Source organism: Oncorhynchus gorbuscha, linkage group LG12 (genome assembly GCF_021184085.1).
Source record: "Oncorhynchus gorbuscha isolate QuinsamMale2020 ecotype Even-year linkage group LG12, OgorEven_v1.0, whole genome shotgun sequence".
NCBI classification, from domain to species: Eukaryota; Metazoa; Chordata; class Actinopteri; order Salmoniformes; family Salmonidae; genus Oncorhynchus; species Oncorhynchus gorbuscha.
Genome location: NC_060184.1, coordinates 58,323,488 through 58,335,831, shown reverse-complemented (window position 1 = coordinate 58,335,831; position 12,344 = coordinate 58,323,488). Strand labels below are relative to the sequence as shown.

The 12,344-nt window shown below is 42.7% G+C and overlaps 1 protein-coding gene across 1 annotated transcript in view; it reads right to left on the bottom strand.

The window, feature by feature from the left end:
• Positions 1-5,653: 5,653 nt before the first annotated feature.
• adarb2 (adenosine deaminase RNA specific B2 (inactive)) overlaps positions 5,654-12,344 on the bottom strand; it is a 74,108-nt gene continuing 67,417 nt past the window's right edge. The window contains exons 8-9 of the mRNA XM_046290766.1: positions 9,504-9,688; positions 5,654-8,529 (exon numbers count right to left, since the gene is read on the bottom strand). Coding sequence (XP_046146722.1) covers positions 8,353-8,529; positions 9,504-9,688 — 362 coding nt within the window. The 3' untranslated portion in view covers positions 5,654-8,352. The remainder of the gene's footprint in view (positions 8,530-9,503; positions 9,689-12,344) is intronic.

Here is a 12,344-nt window from a genome sequence, read left to right as displayed (position 1 = left end):
CCATGGTTACACGGGAAATTGGCTGAGGTGCGTCAGGATGATGTATAGTTTGGATGATTAGGGCCAGGAGTTTTTCCTGACTCATGTTACCTGACCACGAAGAAATTAAACCGTAGTTATAGGATACACAGAGCCTTCAGAAAGTATTCACACCCCTTGATTATTTAATATTTAATTGTCATTTTCTTGGCAACGATCTACACAAAATACTCTGTCGAAGTGGAAGAAAAAAAATAATATTTTTTTATCTTTGGAAAATAAACACTAACATATCTTGATTAGATAACTGTTCAACCCCCCCCCCCCCCCCCCCCGAGTCAATACATGTTAGAATCATTTTTGCCGGTGATTTGCAACTGTGAGTATTTCTGGGTATGTCTCGCAAGAGCTTTGCACACCTGGATTGTACAATATTTGCCCATTATTCTTAAAAAATGTTTTGATTTCTGTCAAGTTGGTTGTTAATCATTGCTAGTCAGCCATGATCAAGTCTTGCCATAGATTTTTAAGCCGATTTCTAAGTCGAAACTGTCTTGGTAAGCAACGCCAGTGTATATTTGGCCTTGTGTTTTAGGTTATTGCCCTACTGAAATGTTAATTGTCTCCCAGTGTCTGTTGGAAAGCAGACTGAACAAAGTTTTCCTCTAGGATTTTTCCTGTGCTTATCTCTATTCGGTTTCTTTTCATTCCTAAAAACTCCCTAGTCCTTGTCGATGACAAGCATACCCATAACATGATGCAGCCACCACCGTGCTTGAAAATATGAAGAGTGGTACTCCGTGATGTGTTGTATTTGCCCCAACCAAAACGCTTTTTATTCAGGACAAAAAGTTAATTTCTTTGCCACATTTTTTGCAGTATGTGTACAGGCTTCCTTCTTTTCACCCTGTCATTTAGGTTAGTATTGTGGAGTAACTACAATGTTGTTGATCCATCCTCAGTGTTCTCCTATCACAGCCATTAAACTCTTAACTGTTTTAAAATCACCATTGGCCTTCCTCTGCGGCAACTGAGTTAGGAAGGAGGCCTTTATCTTTTTAGTGACTGGGTTTATTGATATATGATCCAAAGTGTAATTAATAACTGCATTATGCTCAAAGGGATATTCAATGTTTGCTTATTTTATTTTTTATCTACCAACAGGTGCCCTTTGCGAACCCTTGGAAAACCTCCCTGGTCTTTGCGGTTGAATATGTACCATAACAAAAGTGTTGAATACTTATTGATGCAAGACATTTCAGCTTTTCATTTTTAATTTGTAACATTTCAAAAATAAATTCCACTTTGGCATTATGGGGTATTGTTTGTAGATCAATGACACAAAATCCCAATTTAACCTATTTTAAATTCGGGCTTGTAACACAACAAAATGTGGAAAAGGTCAAGGGTTGTGAATACTTTCAGAAGGCTCTGTATCTAGTTGCTGCTGTAGTTTTCCCTGGTCAGAAAGGTGTGTTAACACTGTTACAGTACAACCCATCCTGAGTGACAACCATTCCTATCAAGTGCTCTTTGTATCGACATAATGTATAACCCACCCACGCTTGTTGTGAATCTGATCTCTCTTCAATAGGGTTTGTTTCGATGTTCTGCATGTGCTGTACAATAGTTATCAACTCTGCTCATGGTTGTATGAGCTGAAATGTCACCAAGTGGCTTTGTTGCTGTGTTGTGTGTCTGTCACTTTCTACTGTACCTCATCTGTGTTGCGCATCAACACCACAGTTATACTGCTGTGATGTTTTCACAATAGATAATATAAAGAGAACTGCCTTTACAATAAGTTATAATTTACACATTCAAGATAAATTCAGTATGGATAAAAAAGTTTAACGTATAAGAATGTTGTACAATGTAGTTACACATTTGCATTAATCTTGTTACCAGCATCTGTCAGAATATCAAATTACATCTGCTAATAAAATAACTTGGGCTGTGTCCAAAATGGCACCCTATTCCCTTCATGGTGAGCTACAGTACTTTTGATCAGAGCCCTATGGACTCTGGTCAAAAGTAGTGCACTAATATAGGGTGTAGGGTGCCATTTGGGATGTACACGTTCTGTTTTTAGCATAAAGCTCAGATTTCTTCACCATTGTACTTTTCATTTTATTCAGGCAGTTTGTACGTCACTTTCACTGTATCAGAATCATCTTTAATCTTCAAAGAGGTATGGCTGGACAGAGAACCCTCATGTATGAATTATAACGAAGAGGGAAAAAGGAATAGGATTTTTTATATTTTGAACTGTGGTATGAGATTGGAAAAAGTACCGGTAGATAGGCAAGGCACAGCGGCTTCATTGTAAGAAAATATATTCACCCTAAACCTCATTCTTTTATTATACTTTTTGCACACTGTATTATCATTTTTGGGATAGATGTATTCTGCACAGATGCTTGTCAAAATCCAATTAAAAGTATGATTCCTTTTCCATTCGTTGAAATGTTTTTTATTTTCATTATGAATCTAACAATAATTATAACTCATAACTGAATTTATTTGACTTAAATTGAATGCTAAATTAATTTGAAAGTTCATTGAATTAATTTAAATGATACATCTCAGATAATAATAGAATGAGTGAACATGTTGAGTGCCCTAGTTATAATACTTAGTGTGTTATAACACTAACTGATTTTGTGCTCAAGCTCACAATTTGTTTAAAAATACAGAAGTAGTTTTCCTTCCTCCCTAACACAGTTATTAATTGAGTGATGTTAGGTTGTCAACTTGATTCGTTACCTTTCTAAAGCAGAAAGGAGGCAGCAAAAATATACGAAGCTTACAGAATGTTAGCCTTTGTGTGTTTTACAGATCAATGTGTGCCCATGTCAAGCAAGCCAGTAAAAAAAACATATAGACTTGGTCAAACACTGTTTTCTGATCTGGTTAACGATTGGTTTAAAAGAAGAGAATACAATCAATGTTTTACTGAAACTGGAAGGAAATCTCATCCAAGTGAAGTAAATAGAAATTGAGACAGTAATAAGATCGGTCTCGAAGTAAAGTCAATACAAATAAGACTGTAATAATGCTTGGTCTACATCCCAAATGGCACCATATTCCCTACAAAGTGCATAGGGCTCTGGTCAAAAGTAGTGCACTATATATGTCCTTCCCAATAGGAGGCACCCTTGGTGGCAGCCTCCAAGTAAATACAAATGGACAGTAATACATCTTGGTGGCGGCCAGGTAAGTAGATTTCACAGCCCCTGGCTGCCTCCCAAATGGTACCCTATTCCCTTTATGTGGCATTGAGGAGGACATGAGCCAAGTCTAATAAACAAGCAGGTGTGAAGGAGATGATGCATGATGGTCTGGAGATCAATACGGAGGAGAGACTGGCTGTCCGTGAACCCCAGCAAGCTCTCTCCCTCTTTCTATCAATCGCTCTCTTGTTTTCTTGTCTCCTGTCTGTCTCTCCCTTCCTCTCTGTAAAGCCCCTCTGACTGGGGATAGTAAGCAGTCTAATGGAAAGGTCAGGGGTTAGGGGTTAGATAAGGGTCGCTTGTCATCCCTCAGTGGGAATGTGTTTTATAACACATTTGGATTGGTTGACAGTTGACACGATCAAGGTTAGATTTCTATTTAACTTTATCAGACGATACCTAACGGCGTTCTATTGATGTCTCTTTTCGTGTTAAATCCAGAATTGGATCACCTTCAGGCTATTCCAAATCTCCTCCAGTCATGTAGGATGTTAATGTGGAATTACAAGAAGCAGTATTTTTTTGTGTTTGAACAAGTTGGGAAAATCCCTGGTCTTGGTACTAAGCTCATACAGTACAGTAGATTTCATTCATTACCTCTGAACGGAGTGGTATCCAGAGAGCCCAGCCCTAGCTCCCGATCATGTCTATTAGATTACAGTTAGATGACCAAGCACAAGGGCCAGGCTGTGGAGTAAATAGTCAATTATGATGTTTGTTGTAGTGTGGACAGTCATGAGACATACCTGCCCTGAGGGGAAAAGAGAGAGACACACAACTCTCCCTTCTCATAGCTCATTTGGTGACTCCCCACCCAGTTTGACACCTGCCACTGAGACAGGATGATTACCATTTCCAATGTATTTCCTTGGGGAAGGGAAGAGTCTCTAATATTTGTGTGTGGAGGTGATGCATCTGTGGAGACAGACAGTCATGAAAACAGTGTTTATTTCAAGTCATAGTGGAAAGGGCCACATACTGTAGACCTAAAGAACATTTTGTGTGTTTTAGGTTGATAAATTGTGGTGCACACGTTGCACGGTTTTCTCTTCCCACAGACCAAGCTAATGCGTATCATACAGACGAAATATTGCACAGTAACCTATATCATCACAAATAACCAAGACCGAGATAAAATGACCAGATTTTCAGATTTTTATTCACATGTACAAACATTCACTTTTAAGGTATTACTGAAGTGCAATTTACAACCTTAGCAGCATGTATTCATATAACTTCAATTTACATCTGAATTAGACATATCTTCATTATCGTCTTCCCATATTGTATTTTTTTATTGTTTAAATTTTTTACAAATATACACTCATTTAATACAACATTACCATTCAGTCATGCCATACTGTTAATATCTCTCAAAATAATCAACGGGTTTTTAACGAGGAATCAGTTTGTTATATTTGCCAGAAACCACAAAACTACACCACATGACCAAAAGTATGTGGACACCTGCTTGTCGAACGTCTCATTCCAAAATCATGGGCATTGATATGGTGTTGGTCCCCCCTTTGCTGATACAACAGCCTCCACTCTTCTGGGAAGGCTTTCAACTAGATGTTGGAACATTGCCGAGGGGACTTGCTTCCATTCAACCACAAGAGCATTAGTAAGGTTGGACAATTAGGCCTGGCTCGCAGTCGGCATTCCAATTCATCCCATTCATCCAAAAGGTGTTCAATGGGGTTAAGGTCAGTGCTCTGTGCAGGCCAGTCAAGTTCTTCCACACCAAATTCGACAAACCATTTCTGTATGGACCTCAATTTGTGCACAGGGGGCATTGTCATGCTTAAACAGGAAAAGGCCTTCCCCAAACTGTTGACCCAAAGTTCGAAGCACATAATCGTTTAGAATGTCATTGTATGCTGTAGCGTTAAGATTCCCCTTCACTGTAACTAAGGGGCCTAGCCCGAACCATTATTCCTCTTCCACCAAACTTTGCAGTTGGCACTATGCATTGGGGCAGGTAGTGTTCTCCTGGCATCTGCCAAACCTAGATTCGTTTGTTGGACTGCCAGATGGTGAACCGGGATTCATCACTCCAGAGAACGTGTTTCCACTGCTCCAAAGTCCAATGGCAGCGAGCTGTACACCTCTCCAGCTGACGCTTGGCATTGCACATTGTGATCTTAGGCTTGTGTGCAGCTGCTCGGCCATGGAAACCCATTTCATGAGGCTCCTAATGAACAGTTATTGCGCTGACGTTGCTTCGAGAGGCCGTTTGGAACTCGGTAGTGAGTGTTGCAACCGAGGACAGATGATTTTTACCTCGCTACACGCTTCAGCACTTGGCGGTTCTATTCTGTGAGCTTGTGTGGCCTACCACTTCACAGCTGAACCGTTGTTGCTCCTAGATGTTTCCACTTCACAATAACAGCACTTACAGTTGACTGGGCAGCTCTAGCAGGGCAGACATTTGACGAAACAACTTGTTGGAAAGGTGGCATCCTATGATGGTGCCACATTGGAAGTCACTGAGCTCTTCAGTAAGGCTATTCTACTGCCAATGTTTGTCTATTGAGATTGCATGGCTTTGTGCTCGAGTTCATACACCTGTCGGCAACAGGTGTGGCTGAAATATCCAATTCCACTCATTTGAAGGGATGTCCACATACATTTGTATATATAGTGTATGTTTGACTAATTGAATGACTATGAAAAATAACTGGTAAAACATACCACAAGCTTCCAACAAAATGTGCCTCTACATTTAATAATAGAGCGAATTAGAAAATAAAAGAGAAATATGTACAAGATGAACTTTCAGAGGGAAAACTAGTTAAGATTATTCTTTACAGCACATGTATGTGTATGAAGATGACAAAAGAGTTTGAATTTATTCATGGTTCATTTTATCATTCCACATAATGTCCTATGTGAACCAGGGTTAGGGTCAATGCCATTTCAATTCAGTCAATGCATTTAAATGGAATTTACCCCAACCCTGATGTGCACTGTGTTCATGTATGTATGACATGCATCTAGTGATCTCTGATTGGGGTCATAGTAGCCTTGACAAACACACAGGGTGGGTTCTCTTTATAAAAGAGAACAACCTCCCCTGGATCTCTACTAACGGGGACAGGGAGGATTTTATAAAAACTTAAACACCTGCTCCTGCTATTTTGGAACTTTTCCAATTGAAAAAAACGATATCCCACTTTGATGATAATGACGATCCACGTTCTTGTCCGGTGGAACAGTGACACCATTTCCTACAGTCTACCTGCCCAGTGGACCTTACACACTACCAAAATGGGATCTGAGGCAGAGGAGAGTGATGGACAAGCAACAACACTGACACATAAGAACTATGACCACTAGGTGACACTGTTACTGTGTTTAATATAATAGCCTGGCCTGTTCTCTTCGTGAACTCCAAGGAAAGGGTCAGAGTAAGGTGGGAGGATTTAAACAACATGACGATAATGTATGCATGTGTAACGTTAACTTATTCCTACATTGGAACATCACACATGTAAAAACAAAACCTTGACCTAATGATTTGAAATGATTTGACAATACTTGTAATACTAAAATAAAGCATATTTTCGAGATTAAACAGGGGGTGAAAATAGGACATTTGAAATGAACACAAACATAAAGTATGGGGGCCAACGTGGGACAAACATGGCCAGGGTTGAGAAGTCAGTGTTTTACAGAGAGTGTGTTCCAGCGTTCTGAACCTTTACAGACTGGCTTGGGGAGTAGTGAGGATATGAAACAAAGAAGAGAGTGACCCCTCGCTACCACCCAGCACCTGGGCTATAGAGTAGGGCCAACAGAGAGTTAATGACTCCGCATCTAAACACCAAAATACATTTTCTTAAGTAGGGTTGTATTTATTGTGTTTCTCCCATTGACGACTGAATGTCAGTCCATTCTGTGTCCTCCCCGTCATTGCAGGTAATTGCTCGTCAACCAAACCACTGTAGCAGGTTGGTCACAACCCGGTCACAACCCTTTTACACCAGCTCAAAGCGAGCGCAGCTAACAAGTCAGGCTCACGACTGCTCTATTGTGCGTTAATCAACCCTCCTTTATAATCAACCTGTCAGTGGTAAAAAAAAAAAAGAAAACGTGTAAAAAAACTGTGCCCTTCCAATCACAGCGAGAGACCTGACTCCAAAGGTAAGAAGGTGAAATCAAGTCAGAGCGTTAATGACAGGTATTAAAGAAGCTAAGATGGCTGTGGTGTTCTATCTGAAAGGGGAACCCCAGTGTGGGCTAATGGCAGCAGTTATGTTGCTATCACCTCCATTCTCCTCTATTCCCTTTGTGCCACTAAGAGCAGGTGGAATTAACCTGTCGTGGCCACGTCAGAACCTCTAGCTTCGTGAGAGCGAGCGGAGAGAGGTGGAGAGGAGGCGAGAGAGAGAGGGGAGAGAGGAGGAGAGAATGAGATCGCCGAAGGAGAGGGGGTTGAAGGTGGCAGAGAGGAACAGAGGGATAGAAAGGGGGTCGGAAGATGAGGTGATCGAGAAAAAGGAGGAGATGGACAGACAAAGAGATGCTGTGAAAAGGGAGAGAGAAAGCTGTGATATATGTGAACGAGGCCTGTGGCAAGAGGGCGTGTGTGTGTGTGTAACGGTGAGTTGTCTATCTGGTTCTCTGTGGTCCTTTTCTCTTTCTCCATCTCTCTGTCCATCACACGTCACAATGACAGGCTCTGTAATTGGCTGGCCCTGTCCCCCGTCCCGCTGGAGCTCTCCAGGCGCACCGCCGCCCCCAAATGGCTGATGACAAGATAGCGGCAGCCTTTCACATTGACCAAGGTTACCCTGCCTTCTTTCCTGCCTTCTCCCCGGCTTTGACATGACAACCAGGGACCAGCGGGATAATGAAGGAGAGGTCCGATCAAACCCACTTTCTTTCATTCCCGTTTTCATTTTTTTTTTTTTTTTTTTTTTTGGTGGAACTTGAACGACCAACATCAAAGGTGGCTTTTGCCGAGGAGGAGATGGAGGCTTGTAGAGCAAACCAAAGTCAGCGGACAACAATAAAGCCAACTGCCACATGCTCCTTCTGCAGACACGCACGCAAACGGACGGATGAACACGGACACGCACACCACAGGAAGCTGGTGTGCGTGTGCACAATCATGGCTGGAATGGAGTGAAATGTCTTAGTCCTGTAGCAGGAAGCTCTCCTGCTCTGGAGGTTTCTTCACCCAGGTTCCCAGGCCTGTCTCCTGTAGCGATCTGAGCCACTGCTGTTTGGCAGTCTGGTAAGAGCCGGCAGCCATCTTGGCCTCACAGTACATCAGTGGCTGGTCCACGGGCCCGGAAGCATGGATACTCAACTGGAGAGAGAAGGGAGAAGGAGGGAGAGAAATAAAGATGGAGCGAGGAAGAGAGAGGGAGAAAAAGACGGGGTAGAGGTTTAGGGTAAGAGAGATAGAGAGCAAAACAAAACTAATGAGCCGGCACAAACGGGGAACTTCAACAGCTGTGTAATCTCCCCATTTAAATTTCACAAGCAATTGAACATTCTCTGTGCTTTTGTGCATTTCCTTTGTGGCGCAGGCAGAAAGAGAAGAGGAGCAGCCGCTAGGCGAGGCGAGAGAGGGGACGTAGGCACAGTCAAGTCACTAAGTTTCTTTGGAGATTACTGTGTCTGCTGTTGCATGCCTTACTGCGCGCGGGGACCAATTTCCAAGGGCGGCGCTCCTCAAGTGCTTCTCCAAATAATTATGGTTATATAATCATTCTAATTTAACTGCCACCATTTGGGTGTTGCAGGCATTTACATAGATTTTCATAATGAAAATTAAACTGCGCTTTGTGTTTGTTCTAAAATAATAGGCTGCTATTGTGTAAAAGGGGGGTAAGCTGCTTTAGAGTACTGTGGCAGCTGTTGCTGGACACAGAGACATCAAGTGGCTCCATACTACTCACCGGAAGCTTGGTTAGTCGCTATTAAAGGCATGGTATGACATTTGTTTTATGCCCGTGTACAGATATACTATCTTCATTTGACCAGTTTCTCACAGCAGAAAAATAATCCTGCAGCAACATGACGTGTGAATTCTTATGTGGAGTATAATTTATGGATTATAATTTTTTTTTAATTGTGATTGTTCCCTTTTTTCGTTAGGGAAAATCATGTCTGACATTTTAAAGTGGAAATTACACCTTAGAAGCCTTTCAGACTTCAGAAACCTTTTTAAACCTCGAACATTCTCTGCAACAACAGAGTGATCGAATTAAGATCGAACATCTGTACTCATTGTGACACAGTTCATAGTGTGTACGTGTTTCTGCCTGCAGTACTCACCTTGCGGTACAGCCTTGCCCAGCGGGTGAACAGAGCGTGCTTGCAGAGCCTTGATGGCGTCCCAGAGTCCCTCTTACGTCCCGTAGCCGCGTTGACCACCTCCAGCTGACCGTCCCCACAAGTCCAGTTCACACTGACACACAGAGACTTCCCCGGCTGACGACACTCACCGCTGACACTCAGACCTGCAGGGAAGCACAGGAAAAACACATGTATCTTATTCTTTTTAGAATGTGTGTGATTGCTTAAGCTTTTAGTCATATTAGACACAGGGTTAACCCAGAACTAAAGACTTGCGTAATATGCTCGATTTAAAGGTAGACTCAGCGAAATGATGTTGCCACGAGCAGCACCGCAGTTATTGAGATGAGCGAGATCCAACACGGCGCTCACACAGTCACGGTGTCGGTGCATGTGCACGGTAGTGCTTCACGCTGTTACAGCGTGGGAGCCACAGGAACAAAACAGCAGAGAAGTTGAGCCCCGCGCTTCAACGCTGTCGTTGCGGAAATTGACCCACTATGCTGTTTACTTTCGGCATCTACGTCATATCGCCGAGTCTACCTTTAAGTCCTGGATCCATACATGTTGAGAAGAGATACAACGAGGATCGCAACTGGAATGAAGAGCTCCATCTCTTTGCAAGTTATGGGCAAGTCTATGGGCCAAAAGTACCCTGCCCTTCCGAAATTCAAAAGATGCTAACACCTGCGAAATGGTGATTTGTCCAAATAACCAGTGACGAAAAGCCCAAGCGCCGTAACTAATACGGCTGGTTATCTCTTGCATCCCGTTGCATCATGACAGATCTACGGTACTGTTTATGAAGTCTGTCCACGGGAGATTAGACACTTGGGGACAGGGGACCGTCTCGTTCAATAGAGGCCAAGGCACATGTTTGCTACACTTTTACACTAATGCAACAACTGAAGGACAAAAAACAGCTGAAACATGAAATGACTGTATGTTTGTTTCACCTGAACCTGAACTTTATACTTTCATTTGCTTTTCATTTTCACTTTTTTTTTTGTGGATAACTCCCTCTAGCAAAGAACAGATGCAACGTTTGCAGTGGTGCAAAAGCTTAGTCAACCTGGTTCTCTATCTCCAAGCTGTTCATACCCCAGCCCCTCTCCTCAGAGAGCAGTTACAGACACTGGGGGGAGCGGGAGAGAAGACGGGAGGGAGGGATCGGAAGAGAGAGCGAGAGACAGGGAGACACCAGGGTGAAAGAGAGAGAGGGAGAAAGGGATAGGAAACAGGGGGGGAAGAGAGAGAGAGAGAGAGAAAAGATAGAGTGAAAGAAAACGAAAGACCGAGGGTCTATTAAGCATGTGAGTGTGCATTTCATTAAAGGGAAACGTGTTGACGTGGATAATGTAACGTGGGCGTTTGAAGCTTCACTATCTCTGTGGTAAACACTGTGCCTGAGATACTGAGGTCCCTCACTGGACTCCTCAATCAGACACAGCCTCTCACATCCAATTAGCTAGCCTAGCGCTCCGATAGCGCTCTGCACGAAAAGCAGTGGAGGGTAGGGGGAGAGGTGGAGGATAGGTGGCGAGGAGGAAAATGGGATGAGGAAGAGATGAGGTGAAGAGGAGGATTTTGAGAAAGGAGGATGGTGAGGAGAGAAGAAGGGCAAGGAGGGGGAGGAGGAAGAGGAGGAGGATGGGAGGAGGAGAGGAGACTCAGCCACTAAACTTCATGTACACTGAATTAGCACCCAGTGTTACAGAACAAGAGAAGTGACAACCAGTCCCCCCCTACGGACACAGGGAATTAGCGCCCCTGCCGAGTGCAGCTAAAAAAAAACATAGACACTCCAGCAGCATTGTCAAGACATCAACACTGATTATAATGTAGTTATGCACCGGTGGAAACAAAGTAGAATATACAAGAAGGAATGTTTACCTTGACACGGGGTAACTAAGAACTCATGCAAAGTACGATGCACCCATAATATATCTCCATTTGAATCAAATGTTTAAGTCTGGACAAGTGTCCATATTAATGATATGATCGAATCGCTCATAATTAATCATGCTATTACTATTGCAGTAGTTAGTAGATGGATCAGTTTTGATGAAGATACCTTAAGAAAAAGGACTTGGTCATATAATTGTATGGAAACAAAGCCATGCATTCTGAGATATAACACAAAATAGATTTAACACATATTCTCAGTGATCATCTTTCTCTGTGGCAGACTCATTCCCCCATCCTCCCATCTTCACTCTTCCATTCACCAGTCTTTCATTCCTCTCTTCCTTTTTTTCTATAGCTTTTCAGAGCTGGAATGAATTGCCTGCCGACATAACAATCACCAGTCCTTATTATCATCCCTCCTTTCTCTTACAGAGACACACCTCTTTGAACAAAAGACTCCCCCCTCTCTTGCTCTCTCTCTTTCTCCTGTCTCCCCCCTCTCTCTCTCTCTTTCTCCCTCCTCTCCCTCTCTCTCTCCCTCCTCTCCCTCTCCCCCCCCCTGTCTCCATCTCTCTCCCTCTCTCTCTCTATCACACTGCCTCTATTCATGCCTCATTTGATCCCTTCAATCGACTTGACTCGTGTGTCTCTGTAATAGCCAATTAGATTTTTCTGTGAAGTCTTGATCAGTTTCTCTATTCTAGTTAGTGCTCTGCAGGTAGCTCATGATGTAGACCAATTCAAACCCGTGGTTATGTGATGTATAGTAATTATAATAGCTGGAAAATGTAAATATTCATATCAAAAACCCACCACCACTAACGCTACAATTACTTCCAGAACCATTTCTGTGGCCACTGCTTAGAGCCATGCACGCACACGCGCCATTAATATTGAGTGGACAACTGAAAA